Here is a 22,251-nt window from a genome sequence, read left to right on the forward strand (position 1 = left end):
ACATGACCGGGAGCAACATTCTTCTCACGTTGTATAAACGTTCGTCAGCTTTTTCACCGGTTATATTGTATACACCCGATGGATAGTTATGACGAATAGCGCCGTGCGAAAAAGTGCGTCGATGTCCATTAGGTGACCACTGAATACTCATCGAGCAATGCGAACGCATCGTGGTCATATCGAAATGGTCTAATGGGTGTCTGACGGATGATGCGTTTCGCCCACGGATCGAATTTATACAAATAATGTTATCTCCTCTCCATAGATTCATTAGACGTTTTTGCGTTTGCAAATTAAGCCGTTAATAATTTTTACGCGTATTATATATTTATTGTTTGTGTCTCACATATAAAACATTTTCTACTGTGTGACACACACAGTAGAAAATATTTTGTACTTGTGTTAAAATTAGTCTTTATTTTTGTATTGAATTTTTATATCTGTGTACGAGGAATAATTTATTATGATTGAAATGAAACAACTGATATTTAAATTTTCGTATTTTCTCATGTTAAACTAGTGATTTTAACATCACTATAAATTTGATTTGGAAAAGATATCGTTGAAGCATATAATGTCTACTTTAAAACGTAACAGGAGCCCTTTTAATTGTTCTTTTAATAGTGTTATACTTTCGATCAGAAAATTCTGTATCATTTCCATAATGAATCTGTATCTTCGGCCAAATAGAAACGAGACTTCATTTCGTTTTAATTCATAAAATAAAATTTTAATTGAAACTCGTTGAAGAAGAGAAAATAGACTATTACAAGAAACCGATAATATAATGGAAAATATCTATCGGAATGCAATTTATTCGATATTAAAGAATACTGATAATTCTGGTTCTGGCAATTATCGTTTTTACGATAAAAATAAACGTTCATATAATATCTCCACATATCTATAAAAGTGTCTGACAGCTGCTTAGATAAGCTACAAATAACACTAATAAAGAACATCGATGGGCATCAAGGATGATTGTTCTTTCGGATTGTCGACAGTCGCGAAAGGATTCGGCACGTTTCGAGTAAGAGGCACGAAACGGTGGAATAAAAACGATACTAACGAGATCGGTGGTGCAAAAAGGGGTTAAAGAGGAAGGGCAGAGAGCAGAGTGAGAGGCAGAGACGAAGAAAGAGAGAGCGTGCGAGTGAGTAACGAACGAGCAGACGAGGTTGAACTTATTGCTATCGCGAATTGAAAATACGTTCGTGCTTAATCCGGCGGGGCTTACGGTCGCGTTTGCATATCCCGGCTGCCTACTTTTGCTCGGATATATCCTGCACCACCATCGGTAGTTTTTGGCGAGTCCGCCGCGCTATCGCCAGTCTTTTCTCTCTCTCTCTCTCTCTCTCTCTCTCTCTCTCTCTGTTTATTCGTACTCGCTTTATTACGTTCCCGGATTAATGCAAAGTTACAGACAAAAAGATCGTAGGTATTAAATGTACTGGCGCACGCACCGAAAAACAGCGGATCTGTATCCGGGCGAATAATGTTACGTAGATGGACCGCTACGGCTGCAGTAAGCGGTTAGCTTTTTACCGCGTCGCGAAAAATGTAAAACGATCTCCCTTTAACGTGAGCCACGGCCGGCAACACCGTGTGTCATCCTAGACAGGAAGCTGTTCTAACATGACGCACTATGAAAGATGCATGTTAAAATGTCTCCATTCAACGTGCCTTTTAAACCTCGTCATTTAAGTTACTCATCACTAAATGTCGGGGGAGAAACATTTGGAAATTTTATACTTGTGAGAAAAATGTCCGGTTGGAAATAGATGAACTTCTGATTATATCAATCAGAATTTCGATTATTTCAACCAGGATTCTATATAGATTTAACCAGAAAATTCTGATTCGTTTCCTTTCAACTAATTCTAATTAATCCAAGTAGACTTAATTTCACGGTCCGTCAAATGTCAAATAGCACTTGTGTCGTTATTAAGGTTTTCAAAGAGATCATAATACTTTCTACGCAAGAGTGATACATTTTGAGTTGTGTCGTTTTTATAAATAAAAAGGAATTTTTTTTTACAGAGTACAACATTGTTTTATTTTGAATTTAGTTGATCAAAGTAAACATAAACTGTTATATAATTATATCACTTTTGATGAATTAGTTTGGAAAAGTTATAATTTTGTAGAATATAAAAATCGTCACAACTTAAAAAAAAGATGGTTTTTTTAAGAGTTGTAAAATGACAAAAATGACGTTTGATCAGATTTCTAAGAGTATAGTCTTTTTATCAATATTATTTGATTAGTCAATAATTTTCTATGTTGGTCATATAAGTGAAGACATATACTTAGGCGTAACTTATTTAGAATTAGAATTAAGCTAATGAATGTAATAATAAACAGTATCATAGTGCTATATGGGAATAATCAAGCTTTTATATTTTTTCAATAATAAAAAAAGTTTGCTTTTTTGCTGCATAAAAACGTCAAAATCAGTCTTACGTAAAATAACATATTCAGCTATTCATTATAGATTTATTAATATTTCACAAATAATAAACTGACATCGAATTCTTTCAGTGCGCTGAAAAGATATTACGATTTTTTAATCACGGTTCTTTTTTATGTACAAGCGCGAATGAGCGAGACTGCAATTAGCATTAAAGTTTGTAGGATTGCAATATTACATTGTGCGCATTGGCGCTCTAATGAGTAACTCCCAGCAACGCGTCGTGTAGGACGCTAATGAGTAGGCGAGGCAGACCGCCTGAGCGTGGACGCTATTTGAATAGAGTGGAAGACGAAGTTAACTCGAACTGGGTAGATGAAGAGTCCGCGAAATAGCGCCAGCGCGGTGCAGTGCGGTGCGGTGCGGTGCGGTGGGAATCCGGCGGACAAATTAACAGCGGCGACTCTGATTCTGTTTGCAAGGAATCGCGACCATTGTGAACCTCGAAATCGCAGTGCAATTTCGATCACCGAATTTCACCATGTCCGTCTGCCCTCGTCGAAAGCCCATCCGGCTTGAAACTCGAGGACAAGTTTCGCGATATTACGAGGCCACGCGAGACGGCGAGACGCGTTTCGCTCGTGGTCACACAAAAGCGTCATCGTGACTGCGCTTTTATTTGCGTTCATTAGCCATTGCGCGTGTTATGAAACTCTATGTAACGCCGATCGAAAACGGGGGCGAGGGGGAGTTTCTAGAAACTTTGTTCAATAGTCGAGTTCGTAAACCAATTACTCGTTATTTCATCCGTGAAATGATTGCGGCCGTGCCTGTGTAAGTTTCCCGCGGACGTACGTATCGATGTTACTCGTGTAATTTATTTATTTCGCAGTATTTTCCGGTACGCACGGAACGTTCTATAAATCGAGAAATCCGAGAATTTAACGTTACGTAGGGGAGTTTCATCCCTAGATATTGTACGTGTGAACACTCATAATTCATCTCGATAGATAACGTTGACGATTATTGTTAACATTCATTTTACTTTTTTTCGAAGGACTCGACTCGCAGTCTCTTTTTTTCTTTTATTATAGCTCCCGGGTCACCAATGTGAGTTCGATACGGTCAGTGAAATTAACGAAAAAATATGTAAATGTGGAGTCGAATAACCATTTCCAATCAATACAAATATACAAAAATATACAAAATACATATACACAATCTCACTAAAAATTTCCGCCAAGGGTAGTAACTTCCAGAGATCAAAAATAATTACGCAGACGCTGTCGGTGGCCGATCCGCCCGCGTCGATGCGACAGTAACAAACCTACAGTGAGTAACATCCGGAGTATCCTAATCACTTTTGTTAATTCCATGCTTCGTCTGAGTATCATCTATTCTGCTCAACATTGATCACCAATAACATTAATCAAGAACGTTCCTCGCCACGCCCACATGTCGCTCGACGATCCGGCACGAGTCCTCTGGAACAGTCCTTAGGACATTTTCATCTCGGCGATGGGGCTGGCGACTGAGGGAAGAAGCAAGAATCGTACCAAGGGAACATTTGTAAATGCACCGTTGTATGTGCGCTCGCATGTATACATGGGCATTCCTATTGCTGCAGATTGTTCGCGGGTAACGTGGCCTTGTCCCGAGGTCACACGAGTCTCACTCGACTTCAGCTGTAGTCTAAGAGGGCTCTCCTGTCTCCTTCAAAAGCACCGTCTCCGGTATACAATCAAGCTTCCAAGCCCAATTCGAGAACTTGCGTCTCTTTTGTCACTCTTTCTTTTGCTTCTTCCTCCTTACCGTTTCTCGTCTCCGTTTCTTGCTCGCTCATTCTTCAGCTATCTCTTCGTTCCCATTGGGTGACTTTCTCGTCAGCGTTTAGTCGTCGTTGCTGTTGTTGTCGTGGTACGCTACATGAAGATACCACAGAGGAAAATGCAGAGGCCATCTAGTCGTAGCCCCTAACTATCCGCGCACGACTCATATTTCTACTTCATTTTCCTTCTCACTACCTTCGTGCAGCTCCTTTCTCATTCCTTCGACGCAGTTGCGTCGCACTACCTTTGTAAATTTTTATACATTTCTCGTGGGTAACATCGTTTGCTATAATTAATGAAGCCGAGAACTTAGTAAAAGGTCAAATTCTGATGCCGCAGCAATCTGATTTCGAAATGATTATGAACTATATTAAGCTTAGACAGAAAGATGCGAGAAATTAAGAACGAAATGGTTTTTGAATTGATTAAAACGATATAATTATAGGAACGCTCATTTAGTTTCTAAAAGATCCGTGAAATAGGATTTTTAATAAAAAAAATTCGTAATGAATTCATCTAATCATTGAGCTTAATCGCGATTTTTCAGAAAATCGTCTTTTAAACATAAAATTTATGAAGGTTACTGCAAATATAGGATAGCTGAAATTTAATTTTCTCTACACATGTTCCTCTATTCTACAATATAATTTGAAATTCGCGAACTGATTATATGTATTTATACATCTATATAAGGGAACTTTAGATTTATAAAGAGGACGTTTGTTATTCTGGATAAATATATTGTCTCTAATTATCATATAATTTCGCTCACATAAGTAATATCTTTATGCTACAGAAATAAAAAACATTTCCCTGAAAAAGTTACATCCTGTGAGTGAAAAGAGGAAGAGATTTTCGAATAAAGAAATCGCGGCTAATCTCGGAAAATGATATCGCGGATTCTCGCCGACGTAGTACGCCCGAGAGAGCCGCAAAAACGACCGAATAGTCACTGATCGGACGGGGAGTAGAACGGGCACATCTCCTCTCCCGGGAGCCAGCTTTCCAGCGAACTCTTCCCCGAAGAGTTTCTCAATTTTCAATTCCATGAATACTCGTTGCGCGCGAACGCGACGTTCTCTGCCCAAAATGGCCACCGTGAATCCCATCGTGGATTTTTTTGTCTCGCGTGACTTATCAACCGCGCGCTCCAGGAAGGAGGCGCATTGAAAAATCACCGATTCCATTAAAAGTTCAGCAGATTTCCGGAGCTCGGTGTGATTCTCACCCGCCTCACGCCATGACCTAAAAGATCAACTCGGCACGACTGAATACTCAGGCCGTGTCGTAGAAAGACTTGATCACTAACGGCCAATCTAAAAGCTGACGGTCGTCAGTATTAGTCTTTTTCCCGATTTTTTCTTTCTCTTTTTTCGTCTCTGTCCCTTCCTCTTTCCATCCTATCATGCAATTCGTAGGAAGTTTCATCGTTCCTCTCATCATGAGCCCTTCTTATCCTCACACCCCTCAGCGACCAATTTCCAAGTCTCTCGCACTGTAAATCAGGCCCACCGTTACCCAATTTCACTGGCTGACTCCATTACCAGCCTGCCCTCTAATTAGTCAGGCTCGATTAGGTTGGGGTGGGCCGAGCCGGGTCGAGCGAGGTAGGTTAGTGTCGGGTTTGTTCTCCATTCCCCTCGAGAGCGCCGATTCAATCTCAAGGTCGTTCTCATCCTCTTTGGAACTTCTATCACCTCCATATTATACTCGATCTCTTCTATTTCCATTCTCACTTGCTGCAGCGACGCCATTCTGCTGCAAGTAATTCTACTCTCTCTATTTCTCGTTTCTTCTCTCTTTTTCTCTCTCACTCCCTCATTTACTCATCTTTTCTCCCTTTTCTCTCTTCTTCTCCATTCCACCCTTTTCACCCTTTTCCATTCTTTCTCTTTTTCTCTCTTTTTCCCTTTCGTGGTCTTTCCTCCGTTTCACGTTTTAATGAAGCGATAAAACATACATGTGATTTTGTTTCGTCCGCTGTCCGCGTTTGTTCGCTTTTGATAATCCCTCATTTGTATTGCACTTGCATCTCGACATTGCGCTCGGCTTTTTGGTGCAGTACCGCTTATAACTGCAGCTAATTAAATTCTCCTGATGTGTATGCATGCAAGTTGGTGATCATACAGACAGTTAATATCGTTACTCTAAATATTCAGTGTATTGTTCAGTACAGAATCGCGAAGGATTAACTTCACACGATTAACCTCGTTTAGCACGATCCATATGTCGAATTATTCGTTTTGAATAAGATCCGTTCGAGATAAATGTAAAAGCTATGTGAAATGGGAGAAGAATCGACTCTTATTAAGATAACAAAGATATCAATTTAACCCTTATAAGTTCAGAATATCACGTTCGATATGATAGATTCAATCAAACCTTAGTCAGACTGATTCATTACATTAATCTTCTCGAGTTTCTTCCTTCCTCTCGATGAAAGGATCGACTTTTTTCCGTAAGCAAGCTTGAAACCTTTCGCCTCATGTCCAACTCCGTCAATTCGAATTACCAACATGTATAAAAAAGTGTTACAAAAAGAAGATGCAAGATCATCTTTCTGTATTACGAGCATTCACTATCAATGTTAGATAAAAAATTTTTTATGCTCACATAGCGGATTCACGCAGTATAGTATAAATATCATATAATCTTATATTTTATGTATATATGTAAATATTTAATACACTTATTAATATTCCTATATATTTGTTAAGATAATATTTATATGTTAGATATTCATGTAAACACTATCTTAGCAAATTTTATAGGAATACAAAAAACTATATTACATATGTATTATACATGCAAAGATATTTAACCTTCCTGTTGTTTACATTTAAATTATTGTCTTTATAGAAATCTAATATTGGCCAATCTGTTACTAAAAGACAGTAATTAATTACTTATTTTAATTACTGGAATATTAAAAGCAATGAAGAACAATGTTTTTAATAATTTTAGTAATTTTTAATAGTAACTAAGTAATTAGGTAATTATTGTCTTTCCGTATTAAATTGGTCAGTAGAATTCTGTTATTAAAATAAACTTAATATTCTCACACATACACGCACACATTCTTTTTTATACGAGTTATGTCATTTTGATTCCTTGAAATTAATTAGTGCTTTTTAATCATTAATTAATATAAATTAAATGGGTCTCAATGATCCAATTATGTTAGATATTTTGACGTCAACTCCGGAGAGTTAATAAATATTTCTGCCATTTGCATTTAGAGCATTTATGCATTTACGTAATATAATAGCTATTTGCGAGTTTAAGATATCTTAAAAAGCGCATAAACATTTGAGTTGTTCGCTCTTATAAAGATTCTAAAAAGGAACAAAAAAAGCATTACTTCTGCAAGGTGGAAAGATAAGTTTAAGATGTTGTACTTTACGATTGGCTAGCAGAAAAAAGATACAGCTTGGTTGAATAGCTTCGAACTTTTCAACTACTACAACGAATAATGAATGCAGTTTTTTTTTCTTAACTGTCGGGACGACGATGAAGAAGTTTCTTAACGAAATTATCATTACGAGAAGACTTCGCTGTACGCGACGTTCGCGTTAGAGGGGATAACCGAAAAATGGTGGCGATTATTTTAATTTCGCACCACGTGTCGTATCGATGTCCCCTTCGCGTTTCGCGCGGTTTATTTCCATTTCTCACAGCTGTCAGTGAACGTGCGTCCCGGTGAAAATAATTCGGGCGATAAACTTTACCCTGCAGGGGTAAAAATATGCCATTACCGGGAGCTCCATTTGTAAATGCAACGATTTTCGAGCGCGCAAGCGTTAAATATTAATTTTCTCGAAATAATGGGATTTCAAAACCACGGTACACAACTGAATGTGACACGCGATGTACCGACTGGTGGTCGGTACTTCGGAATTTGCGCAGAAAGACTCGATGAACCGTGAAATAATAATGATCCGCGATTAAACTGCGTTATACGCAGCCATCGTTCAGCGCGCCGTACGTTTTGATAATTTATTTCGCAACGTTCGTGCGCACCCTCCTGTCACGATTCATATTAACGGCCGCGGTTTATTTATTATGAAACGTTTGCTAGCTGACCGAAGGGCCAGATCGATTTACTCTTCGATAGGCACGTCGAAAATACTTTTCGTCCATAAATCGCACGAATCCGTTCGAAGCGTGCTTGCTTTGATTTCCCTTATAATATCGAACATTGTAACTTTGATATTATATTTTACGCTAAAAATAATATGCATAATTAGTTACAAATCATATGAATAATCAAACGTGTCTAAATTTAGAAGCAGGCGATATTTGAGAATTTCTCATAAGAGAGAAAGATATAAATAAATGGAAAGAATGGTGGATTTTCCTGGAGTATCTAAAAATTTAGCTGCATACAGATTTGAAAATAATTTTGTGGGAATGAAATAAAATAAAGTAGTAATATCAATAGCTTCAAGAATATATGTAACATAAGTAAAATACCTACGTGAGCCTCTGATGCAGATCGCTGCGTTAAATTATATATTCATGACGTAATAGATAATTCGCAGTCAACTGGGATGTACTTACCAAACAAAGTTAAAGTAAACGCAAACGTATCGACTCTGGATCTGTGTCCTCTTCAGTGTAGAAGCCAAGTATGAACTACTTTGAGGCTCACATAAGCATTTTACGTGTTAATCTTGTTAGACTATCAAAATGTTTATGTAGATCGCTTAAGCATGAACAATGCTACAAAAACTTTGACATTCTAGTAACAATCTTGAGCGTATTACATAATTATTTTGATCTACCCAAATTATTTTTAGATTTGTATCTAGCTAAATTTTTAGATACTTGAGCCAAGTTCAGCAAAACTGTTTTTCCCATGTATTTAGTCAAAAGAACTGAAGGATATTAGATTTACTTTTCTTATACCTAAAAAAAATTGATTTTATTTTGAAATATGGACTACTTTATGTTAGTTTAGAAAAACTGTGAAGCACTTACAACATTTTCTATAAAACTCAGTTAAAAAATACATTTTTTTTTTCACTTTTCTTCATTTGATCTTGTTGAACAGATCGCACAATATCCCATTTATTTTCTCTTGCTGGACAAAGAAAACCCAATCTATCATCAATTTAGCGCGCATAATTCAATCTGTTACAGAACGCTGGTAGATCTTGCGTTGCAACAACGCGAGATCCAGATGAGTTTTCGCGACCAGGAAATTGCATTTTCCCGTGCCACTCCGCGTCGTGAAAGCCTTCGCGGCGTTAAGCGAATACTTTCTCGTTCGTCCGCGATTCGCAATCCATCCGGCGCGCAGTCATGCAAATAACACCTTGAACGTATGTCCATAGGAATCGCACGACCAGCCAACCAGGGGATAAGAGGAAGATGATAGAGAGAACACGCGGGGGGTTAGATATAGAGGAAGAATGGGGATAGAAAGCATAAAGTCACGTGGAAATCGCTCTCGTTTGTCGAGTCGTTCGTAAAAGACGGCGGAGAGGCGGACGTAAGGCCGCATACCGATAATTCCACGGAGTGCTCCGTGGAATTTATGAGGTTTAATCCTTTGCGGAATCCAAGAGAGGCGGTTCCCCCGTCTTCTCCTCATCCACCCCTTGCCACGGGTATACGACGACTGAAGGGGATGAGTCGGATCCGGTCCAACGGCAGGGGCCACACGCCGGAGACGTCGGGTTCAAAGTGCACGAGGAAGAAACCCGCTCTCTCGCGTTCTCTGCCTCACGGGCGAAAGAGCGGGCTTTAACGCCGGGCAATAAAACCCGTAGAGTGGCGTAATGCCTATACGAGTGTGATGCCCGCGAGTATAATACCTGGAAGATACGTATACTCCCTCGATCTCCCGTAGGTGCACGGGTGGACTTGGTGCATTTATTTCCTGCGTTATTCGGCGAAACGTAAAACGGAAATTAAAGCCGATAGACCGGGTAAGGGCCTCGCGTGGATAATTTTGTTCGTTTCGTTCACGTTTCTCCTTTTTGCCAAATTCAAGACTTATTTGCATATCAACGGCGAGTTTAAATCATCACCGCACGAACTGTGTATGCCTAGCGTGTATTTTTGACATTGTCGGGGATACTCGCCGCGCGGGTTCAATTCGAGGATGGATGAAGACATGTGACAATTTAATACTCCAAAGATAATGCCAAAATTTATAATACAATTGCTGACGCTGTAAGGTTTATGATTATACAATCTGTAGAATGTATAAAGTCTATAAAACTGATAATTGTATTTGTATATTCAAATATGTATATTACTAATATAAGCATCACTTTGATTGAAAATAGCATTCTTCTCTTATTTGAGACACTTTTCGGTCGATCTTCACTTAATATCATTTAATTTATGTTAATTAAAAAGTATTAGTTAATTTCAAGGAATTAAAATGACAAAAAAATAATTAATATACTATACAATTTTGCTGAGATATATTTAAAAATTTAACTAGATTCGAAAATAATTTTATTGGATCATCCAAATAATTATGTAGAAAACTCACATCATAATAAGCAGTACTGCCAAAAGTTTTGACAATCTAGCAACCAGTTTGAGCGTCTTACGTAATTATTTCGATGGTCCAACAAAATTATTTTTAGATGTAATGTATATCTATAAGTTAAATTGTTAGATATTTTAAAATCTTGATTTAAGATCAAGGAATGTGCAGTCTATGCTTATTATAATTATTAATATCCGCGATGTCACCCTTATAATACTTTGATATTGTATTCTTGAGATTAGTTAAAATCGAACAGAATGGATCGTTGTACTGGTCGACGATATTAATATTCACAAAACGAAAAGCGAAGCATACGACAGCATGTGGTAATTGTTCGATGTGTGTTCGTTACAGAATGTGTGAAATAAATAGCGACGTCACTGTTACGCGGAACTCGGTGACGCAGCGGTATCGCAACGTTCGCGGCGCGCCGGCGATCTTGTTATCATTCGCGCGGCGAGTAGGAAGGACGCAAGCATCGGTCGCTCGGCGTCGTGTCATTTTCCCTTGAGACGCGAAAAGCACGGAGAGAAATTCGCGACGATTTTTCGCAATCTATACGATATTAAGTATCCTACGACAAACGCGATCAGCGAGTTTATTGTAAGCGACGAGCGTTCGTTGAAACGAATATTTCTTGTGATTTATTCATTTAAATGGACAGAGAAAATAAGACGAATTGTATGATATTTATCTCTTTAATATGCTCCTTGCATTCGAGTATCTCTCATATCGCGCTTTAACATAATTGTTTGTTTCTAGTTTGTAATTTTAAATTTATACATCTCTTAACATCATATTGAGAATTAATGTTTTTTATCAATTTATCGCGTTCTAATATATATTTTGAAATGTACTGATAGTAAATGTAATTCTAGTAGTATTGAATATCTAGAACGTGTCGTGAGCTATAGACTTGTGACACTATGAGTATAATTTTGGAACGTACTGCTAGTTGAATATTAACTCAGTTCACGTTATACCGCGCGACATTAGAACGAACAATGGCGACAATGTTCACTGCTCAATATTTTTCGTTACTCACAGAACATTGCAGATACGAGAGTGATTTCGAAATTCGGGTACATGACGCGCTAATTAGTAAGTACTATTAATAATCAAATCCTGTATTTCGATACCTGTTAGTAGAATAAATTCGGCGTTAACATTTGAACAATGTCTTGAAATACATCTCACAAGATTGTTCGATCGAAATCTGATGCTCGTCGGCAAGGCAACGGACGTTTTCGAATATTACATTTTGCGGATATTTATCCTCGATTTTAACTCGCATGTTTGTTCGTATTATAATACGGAACAGCAATCAACCTTAAACGCGCGCGCGAGCATATTCTATTTATTAAACTTAAAATGTAAAATCCATTCTTCAATTGCGTAAACGTACACGGAGAGATTTTCCTTAGAGTTTATCCTGAATATTTGGTAGTCCTGAGACATTTCGAAGTTTTTTTTTTAATGTAAATTTCTCTCATTTATTAATAAAACTACAATAAAATATATATTAAGTTTGATTAATTTTACTGAAGTACACGATAAAAATCTTTAAAATATTATATAAAAATTGTGTGTTGTGTGCCATATTTTCAGGATAAATTTTAAGACAATTCTGTCCGTGTAGTTGTAAGTCGTCATAGTCATAAAAATTACAATGGAATATTTATTCTCGTCAAATTTGAGGGTGGTAAATCAATTATTACAATTAAAATCACGTACAACGCTTTTGCTTTTGAATATAGTTGAGGTAAGGGTAACCGTCGCGTCGCGGCAACGGTGTGAAGTTATGTGCGCATCGTTCGCGTCAAGGTCAACCCCGCATTTTTCTCTCCATTGCTCCGCCCGCGTCGACCGTGTTCGTTTGTTTGCTACGTCTAGCTCTCTAATTTACAGAATTATCGCCAAGTGGAAACGTAGCTTTGTTAGATTCTTTCGTGATAATCCATCGTGATGTTACGAAATGATTAACCTCGGGAGTGTGCAAAGCGTCGCGCGATTGTCGTGATTCGCAGGTCATCAGTGCGCGTGATCATAACCTCGTTTGCGCGAGTGTATGTGTGTGTGCGTGTGTGTGAACGTAACGGATTAAAGTATCACGGAGAAACAAAAAAGGAGAGCTGCCGATGAGTAAGCAAATCTCAGTTTTGTTGAATCGTTCTTTCACGCGGTATTATTTCGTTATAAAGTGCGTCGGGATTAATATTGAGAATGCCGTACGAAGTATCGCGCGATTGTTATATTCTGATCGATGCGTGATCGTACGAGCTCGTAAGTTAGTTTTCGCGAGTGCTTTAGTGCAACAAAGAAGCTGCCACGGAGAAACGAGAAAGAGGGAAGCCTGGGAGGCATCAGGCAACGGCGGAGCAACTATAGGTGAGTAATTTATTATTTATTTATCTATATTTGTTACTTGCGGAGTATTAATCATTTATCCCAGCGACAATCCACGTTTTTGCTGTGATGCACGTACAAGTATTATATTATATATTATTTTGAGAAACTTAAAATATTTATAATATTTAACATACATACTATACAATATTTTAACATATAAAAACAAGCTTTATAATTTTGATTATTTGTATAGAAATTATAGAGATTCTTCTTATCTTATTTTCGTTAAATTTTATAAAAACTTCTATCTCAATAAAGTTTTTTAAATTTTTTTATTAAATGATTAAAAGACGAATAAAGTAATCGTGTAAACGTGTAATAATTACTTTTAAAAATTTTTATTGGTTTGGACATTGTTTTAATTTGGATAAATTGTGTGTTACAGATTGCTGTTGTACACTACAACTCCGCTGCTGCGCATCGTACTGGTGAGTTAAATTATTTCTTAATTTAAAACAATATATTTATGAAAATTATATCAGAAATATATGGTATAAAAATATCGGAAAAACCAAAGTAATTAAAAGTTTCATTCTCGTTATAATATAAAAATTTTGATTTTGAATAACAAGAATGCATGTACAATGTTTTCCATCATTTATATCTACAAACTGTTATATGAATTATATTTTTATCATATTTGCGAAATGCTAATAATTCAAGTTATAAGTTTCAAAATGCATTATAAATAAATATAATATTTCATTAATCTATTGCCTCGATGAACCGAAATGAATGGGCTAATTGTAAAACTAATTAGTGGAAATATTTAATCCTGAAAAACATAATTCCATTCATCCATTAAATTCCTCGTTAAATTCATTATTCGCATATGTGTCATTGGTAAATATCAGTTAATTCTAAATGCATAATACGAATATTACTTTAATGAAGCATTTTTTGAAGAGTTTAAAGGAAATGCTACGAAAAATGTATCAATAAATATTATAAAGATATTCTAATAAGTAAGTTATATTAACTTATGTATTTTGAATTCTTTTGTATTCTGAAACTTTTTTTTTACCAAAAAAATCATTATTAAATTCTCTCTCTCTCATGCGAAATTTATTGAGTGATAAAATATTATACAAATTACATATGCGACAGTCTTTAATAGATATTAAGTAGTCCTTAATGAATATTAAATCCGCAAATAATTTGAAAGAATTTTAAAGAAAGTATATTGAGAATTGTGATTGTGCGATATGTATATTTTAATAAAAATAATCCAAATATGCACATATGGCATAAAGAAAACTGAATAATTTGACATTTTTGACAAATATTATATATTTATATTGAATGGATTCAATAGACCCACTGTTAATTCCGAAGGGTAAAGCGGAAAATATTCTTGACATCAAAATTGTTATGTTAATCCTTTGCCTTATGATTTAATTTGTGATCGCGTATACCATAATTAGGGATAAAGTCATTCGCACGTCGAGACAATCACGATTCTGAATCGTGTTTACTACGTTTGGCTTATAATCGTACCACTTGCTCCATATTATAGATAAGGAGGGACCATATAAGATAAGGAGTTAATAATCATATTTGGTTGTGTGAATATCCAAGTCGTTGCGTTACGTTTCGACGAATTACACGAGAACCAAAATCACACCAATTTTGAACTCTGAAACGGAGGCTGACGCTTCCTGCTTTTTCATAATTCCGCTAAATATAATCGCGAATTATATCATCTGAAAGTCCGGTATGAAACTCCTTAGTGCGATTCCCTCGATATCGATAAGCGTGAGGTTGCCGTTTTTCGTTTAATGGCCCGGCACGGCGCGCGGGATGTAATTTCTCTGCCTCCGTGCATCGGTGTTTTTTCCGTCGCAGCTTGGGCTAGTTGCAACTTTCTCGCCCAATTAAAAATAATTGAATACAAAATCCGCTTTAATTTGCCAACTTTTAGACGGCTTATGATAAGAGCTCGTAATTATGCACGGGGACTATAAGGCGCGCACTTCACTAAAAGCGCTCTCACGCCCTCGCGTTTTTATCATCATGCCTTTATATTTTTACGAGAAGTATGCATCACTCGGTCATGACGGATATACGGCAAAAGATACGGGCGTGCGTCGAGCTTTTATGCCGAAAAGAGGAAAGGGAGTGGGACGAGAGATGCGATAAAAGCGACTCCGGGAAAAAGCGAAGTGCTCGTACGCGATTTATTGTAATCACCACTAAAACATGGTATGTAACAATTGCAGTGACGTTCAACGATGCGGATTCATGAGTACTCATCGATCGCGTTTGCAATACGCAACCGGACAGAATAATGTTATGGCGCAAAATAATGTTATATCTCTATCTTGAAATTCAACGGGCCTGATCTCTGTATTATTTTTTATTTAGTTCTTATTAATTATATTATGTCTTTTATTTAAATATTATTTTCTTATGGTTCGTAGCCTTTCTCAACACTTTTATTAATTTATATTAATTAAACCATATTACACAATGTATTACACAAAAAGTATGTTCCTTAAAATAATAAGATTATAGAAAAAAGAAAAGTAATATACGACTAGAGAGAGAAAGAGGAAGCATTTATTAGAAATAGGACAAGTTCTCTAAGAAGGCATAAAATAAATTAAAATTAAGAAAAAGTTAAGTATGACAAATGATAAGTAAATTGCGCAAGATCTAAAGATTAAATGGAAAAGAATATGTACAACAATAAAAGTAAAATGGGGATAAAGTAAAATGAAACAGAATACAGTGAATGCGATGCACAGTAAAATAAAAAGGAAAGAAAAAAGAAAAAGGAGAGAAAAACCGCTTGACGCCTTATCGATCATGCCGGGCTTGTCGCACGTTCGTCGCTTATTTACCACGAGAACGTCGGGCGATATACAGACGGTTGTTTGGTACACTGCCAACAGTGGACGATAAAGATTCGCATGGGATATCATTGCGCGAAAGACGCAGTGTCCACAATGGATCGCATCACTAACGCGCCATTACTCGAATATTTTAGCGACGTCGAATTGCCGACGCACACGTACACACGAAAATTGGGTCTCTCCCGAGTTTAATTGGACGACCGTCCGGCGTTCGCGGTTTCTGAATGCTTGTCCATAAACGCGAAAATGATAATTGGCGCGTGCTTACAGCATTTGCCACGAAATCGTTCGCTGCATGCGTAAAAATCGCTCGCTTTTGTTCATCGTCTATTCACACGTTGTCGATGCGCAGTTAAATACACGCGTCCAATAAAAAGGATCCGTTCGCTTCTCGCCGTGGAGCAAAAAGAAGGATGGATTTTCGATAATTTCCCGAACGTAGTAGACGTCCGTCGACATTCGACTTCAACTCTCGTAAATTCCTCGATGAAAATCGTGTTTCTTTTTCTTTTTTTTTTTCTGTAGGAAAAAGCACGTATTATCACTTTGCTAAAAAGCGCCCATCGACGTTTTTATTACCATCCTCATCATATATGGCGTGCATGCGTGAATGCACGTCACCGCTAATATTTCGCTTAAGCTCGCGTCGTCGCTTAAGCTTTCGTTAAAAATTTTATGTGTTATGTGAAAGATAAATTTAGAGAGAGTTCATACTTTGGTGATTATTCCGCCTTTGTTTTCTGCGTTTCTAAACATATATTTAAGGTTTTTCGAAAAATTTACATTCTGTTGATTGTTCCTGCGACAGACAAGAGTTTTCCTCGCCAATTATGAAATTATATACTGAGGAAAAAATGTTTGGTATTTCTAATTATACAATTGTATTGTGAAATAATTATGTTAGAATCTATTTTTTATTACTGCAATAATAAATTTATTTATATATAAAAAATATGTAGTTTGTTTCGAAAATAACTATAAATCGAACGTTTGTTTTTTTTTATTGTATATAGAACTACTTCAGCAAAATCGTTTTCTCCGTGTATAAATATAATAATTATTAATTATAATAGTATTAACGATAAAACTGGAGTTTCTACCATTATTTTACTATGCAATACTAGACAAATATCAAACACTTTTCTCTCAGTGTGCATGAAAAAAATTCTGCGGTGCAACGATACACATTTTTTTATATTCGTTCATCTTCGATGCGAGGGAAAGCTTTTTTTCTACTGAAAAACCATTAATTCTCTTTGTGAACGCGTTAGTAGCTCTTCGCCAAGGTTGAAATATCGTGAGAAGCGGAAGGAATATCCAATTCTGAGAAGATAATAAGGCTACGACATTGTCGATGAGCATCAGCGAAATGGGGTGAGCTACTTTTAGGAGCGGCTCGTCGCTTCACGACGAAAACGAGGTAAAGTGAAAGAAACCGCGATGACTTTCCGCGCGACCTCCGATGCCCCGAAGCCCCTCTTTCTCCTTGGAATTTAATAAAAATCCGAGAGCTTCCGGAATCGAGCTCACAACCCGTCGTCGCTTTCCTGGGCTCCCATCGGGGAACATTATGCGTTTCGACTCTCTCCTCGGTGCATCATCCCCTTCGATTCTATTTCGCCTTACTTTTCCTATCCGCTATCGCACTTCTTTGCACCTTCTGAGCATCTCTCTCTTGTTCTTTGCTCTAGCTACATCTCATTGGAAGACGTTTCACCCGTCTCGAGTAACTTCCAGACAAATTGTGCCGAGCGGTTTTGTTTGGATCGACTATTTCGACAAAATCGAAGTATTTGTTATATAAATGTTGGTAATATAATGCATGACTCATTATTCGGTCAACGGATTGATTGCACGTAGTAGTATACACATATTAAATCTGAGAATGACTCACAGTCTATTTAAATCAATCTCATACAAAATACATGTATTCGTGTACTTTTGTGTGTGTACATGAAAAGAACGGCTTTGCTGAAATATCTAAAAATTTAGATACAGATTTGAAAATAATTTTGTTGGTTCGCCAAATAATTATATACAACGCTTAAACATTGATGACAAAAAATATTGTAAAAAAGTTCTAACTGATTGCATTCGAGCAATCAGTTCTAAGCGTCCTGCATAATTATTTTGATGGTGCAAAAAGAATTATTTTCAGATCTGTAGATGAATTTTTAAATACTTTAGCACAATCGTTCTTTCCGTGTAATATATAGTTCATATATGGTATATGAACTCAAAATAATATCGAATTCGCAACAATTGCATACTTTATACGATCATAAAGGTATTAAAATCTGTAGGAAAAAATACAAGAAAATAAACATTGACCATTATGTAAAAATTAAGTCAACTACCTTTGTCGTCTGTCGGATTTTAATATTGCCCCGCAAATTCTTTCTCATGACCTAAACTGGAAGACGTCGAAACCGATAAGAGAAAGAAGAAATCGGGAGCATAAGATAAACGGGGTTGTAGAGTCGAGCCGAGGCTCTGGGTTAAATACTTTCCCGTTCCGGTATTCAGCTTCGTTTACTCGACAACGCAGATTTTCCCTTTGGCCCGATTCGCAAATGCATTCCTTTTGCGCCGATTCACAGAGGAAAGCGGTGGGTACGGCTAGGCGGATCGATTGTACCCTTTGGATTTATCCTCCTGAGAGACCGCAGGCGGTGTTACACTTTGTAACTACGGTCCAACAACGAAACTACGAAACTCCATGAGTTTCAACTATCTGCCGTTCTTTAAGCTTTGCGCGTAAAAAAACGGCCGACCTGCTTATTCATAATATTTTATAAGTTAATAATACGAATGCAATTTCTTTATATTTACGCGTTATTATTTATACTCATGTTTAATTGGGAAAAGTCACGCGAAAAATTAAAAAAGTTTCATCAAAATGCCACTAACAATGAGACAATATTGGTTCTTAATTGAGGCATGCTACGGCAAAACGTTGTAAATGCTAAAATTGTGAAAATATATTATATTTTGTTGTATAAATGGATTGTAAATACTTATATGTTATATCATATATTAATATTTGATATGGACAGTGCTGCTGCTAAAAACGGAGAAAAATGGGTGATGCAATTCAAAATATTATAAGTCTAAATGTGTAATTGATGTTTTTACTTATAGATTTACAACTTTTGACTTGCATTTTTACTTGCAACGTTTTGAAATTTTAACACGAAATTTTTTAAAAATTAGAATTACTCTTAATTAAATATTTTTGTAGACTGATTGCTCATATTTTTATGTTTAGTATTTTTTTTGTAGAATATTCGAAGTGACAGTTTTCAAAATATAAGCTTTTCCTTTTTCCTAAAAAATTAAAAAGTGGCATTTACAGTGTTTTGTGTGTGGTGTGTGTGCTTTAGCCTCAATTTATTTAAAAAAAATTAAAAGCAACTACGCTGTTGTGAAAACTCTATGCGATACTCTATAAATGATACACTTACGATGCATTTCAATCGCTACCGACGTCGATACGGGTTGACTGATATTGTTGTTGGATGCTTGACAATCGAACACCGCATGAAGATCTGCTCTTGACAATTCTCTGACCACCAAGGTGTTTCTACGAAGAGCAGGAAATTCGCCTGGTTCATCCTTAGAATCTAAAAGCGTTTCTCCGCGCCACCATCTCACTTTAGGCTCGGGGCGACCTGGAAATAAATACCATAAAATTTATTAGCTTCGTCAAAAATAAGAATGTTATTAAGTTAGCACAGCCACTGAAGCACAATTGAATACAACATACATATCAATTTTGTGCTTTTTTTGTAACTAATTTTTTGTCATATTTGCAATTTTATTACTTTAATCGATTTGATGAAAATAGTAACTGAGATAATTTCAGTTTATATTTCTTGGTTAAAGCAATAAAATCGCGAATAAGGCAACAAATCAGCAAAAAGGCACTAAATTTATATATAATATATGATTTACTCAATTGTGTTACAGTGTCTATATCAACTTAATAAGAAGAGATATTAAGTTGAAATATATTCATGTATTAAAGAATTTGTATTTTTATCTTTAATTTTCTTCATTTTTCTGCATCAGTGATAATAATAATAACATTAATGATAATCCCAATTAAAGATATATGCGTATTTAAAATGCTATTCTTTTCTGTTTGCAATCTAAACTCTAAACGAACAATTAGACAAATAAAATCAAATTATTTACAATGCCTTTAAGTTTCCCTATTTTAAGTATCAATTAATATGTGCTTCCTAAATATTGGATTATTGGAAAACATTGAAGTGGTATGAAATCCAACAAAATATATTACGTATGTCTAGCATGATATTTTTTAAGAGATAACATATTGAAAATTTTATTAAGTGCAATATTTTGTCATTTGGCTTGTTACAAAATTTCTCAAGAATATATGAATTTTGGAATTACTGCTTTCTTTAAGAAAACCATATCCGTTACAATGGCATTGACATATCACCCATGCTATCCAATACACAATGTATCGTACGTATCCCTTTCTGTCTTACTACTTTTTCGCGAGAGTTTGCTAAGTTCTGTGCATATACGTACATTCGTCCCCTTTTGACCGCCCACATCGGTGTAGGCTGCGCGGTGCGCGTTAATTCATAATTCATAATGGTCGTTGCGTGCGGATAATCCCTCGAGGGTGAATATCCCGTTAAAGGGAGACGGCGAGTCGGAGGGGCGGTCTAGCTTGTACCGGAGCGACCTCATTATTTTTTACCGGACCTATTTTCGTTTGGGAGGGACAAGCAGAAAAACACGCGCAGCAGCGGAGGACGGAGGTTGGTTGCGCGGGGGTTGTAGAATGGAATTGTAGGCAGTGGAGTAATAAAAATAAATTTATTATCGTTATTGCCTTCGCCTTGCCGACACAGCAACGCGCGTTCGCGCACGCCCGGATATTAAAATGTAATAGAATAAAGGGGAGCGCCAAACGAATACATGCACCGCCATTAAAGCACTTGACGTTTTGTCGAAGCGTTTAACGATCTGGGCCACGGTACCCTTTTAATTCCGTATTTACATGAAGATAACGCACGCAAAGGATAAATAGCGATTCAGAAAATCTACACAGTAATAATAAAGTCATATTTATTCATTCTCTTTGATAGGGATTCAGATATATTTTCATGCGAAACGACGTTATGTGTAATCGAGCTGTTACAATAACTGCTGAAGAGATTTGAAGAGTAAGACATAATAAGAACAAATATTAAATATTAGAAATAAAAAAATTAGGAATAGAGATTAAACATATAATTCATAATGAATACAAATAAAATATATTTATATCTTATTTGTATTATTTGTATAAATTTCTTATTTGTACGTTTCTATATTTATTTTCTATTTTTATTTTTATTTTTATTTGTAATATATGTAATTCTAATATAATATTTAATCTTTAATCTAACATTTTTAATATTTATTTCTTAATATTTCTTTCACTATGCGCAGAGCTTAAAGAGTACAGGATACGCGGTAAAAAGTGCATCGTTGAAACACAAGCTGAGCTTGAAATTTTTAGAAATTCTCGCGCACTGTCGGAACTCCGAGAAATGTTCTTTATCTGTAATATCAGAATGCGGTCGTGTGAAGTTTTAATTAGACGCTATAACTAAGAATAACACGATTCCGCGGTATACGAGATGAATGAGATCGCGGCTGTTTTACATGCAAGAACGAGAAAACGAGTAGAAAAGAGTCCATTCCCACCAGTCACACCAATTATTCTACCGGCTCTTTCGCAGTATTTACGGGGGCAGCCTGCAGGAAAGAGAATACCCAGAGTATTTTCATTCGACCTGGCTCTCATTATAGAAAGTAGGACTTACCCCCAGAGACGAGGCACTGCAGTCTCATGTCACCACCTTCTTCGTAAGGGCCTGCCACCGCTGGGACGGTTTTACCGCGTTCGTCGATAATGTTCGGTTTCTGTGGCGGTACTGTAACAGCAAGAGAAAAAAGATAGGTAAAATATCAAGTCTGTCGTGATGAGTGCAAGTACTCTGATCGCTTAAGAAGAGCAAAGTAATTACTTTAGATCGGTACTTAAAAAATGTGAAGAGAAATTATAGATAATTTTATTTAATAATAAATTAATAAATAATAATTAATGATTTTGGATCAATATTTAAAGAAGTGCAACAGAAAATGAATAATTTTATTTCAGAATAAAATAATTTAAATAATGAAATAATTTCATTTAGCAACACACTGTATAAA

The 22,251-nt window shown here is 36.4% G+C and overlaps 1 protein-coding gene across 1 annotated transcript in view; it reads right to left on the reverse strand.

Moving 5' to 3' along the window:
- Positions 1-22,251, reverse strand: part of LOC108730581 (synaptogenesis protein syg-2) — a 95,229-nt gene that overhangs the window by 33,620 nt on the left and 39,358 nt on the right. The window contains exons 4-5 of the mRNA XM_018460357.1: positions 21,861-21,971; positions 19,476-19,682 (exon numbers count right to left, since the gene is read on the reverse strand). Coding sequence (XP_018315859.1) covers positions 19,476-19,682; positions 21,861-21,971 — 318 coding nt within the window. The remainder of the gene's footprint in view (positions 1-19,475; positions 19,683-21,860; positions 21,972-22,251) is intronic.

Source organism: Mycetomoellerius zeteki, unplaced genomic scaffold, assembly GCF_001594055.1.
Source record: "Mycetomoellerius zeteki isolate Tzet28-1 unplaced genomic scaffold, Tzet1.0 scaffold94, whole genome shotgun sequence".
Classification (NCBI taxonomy): domain Eukaryota; kingdom Metazoa; phylum Arthropoda; class Insecta; order Hymenoptera; family Formicidae; genus Mycetomoellerius; species Mycetomoellerius zeteki.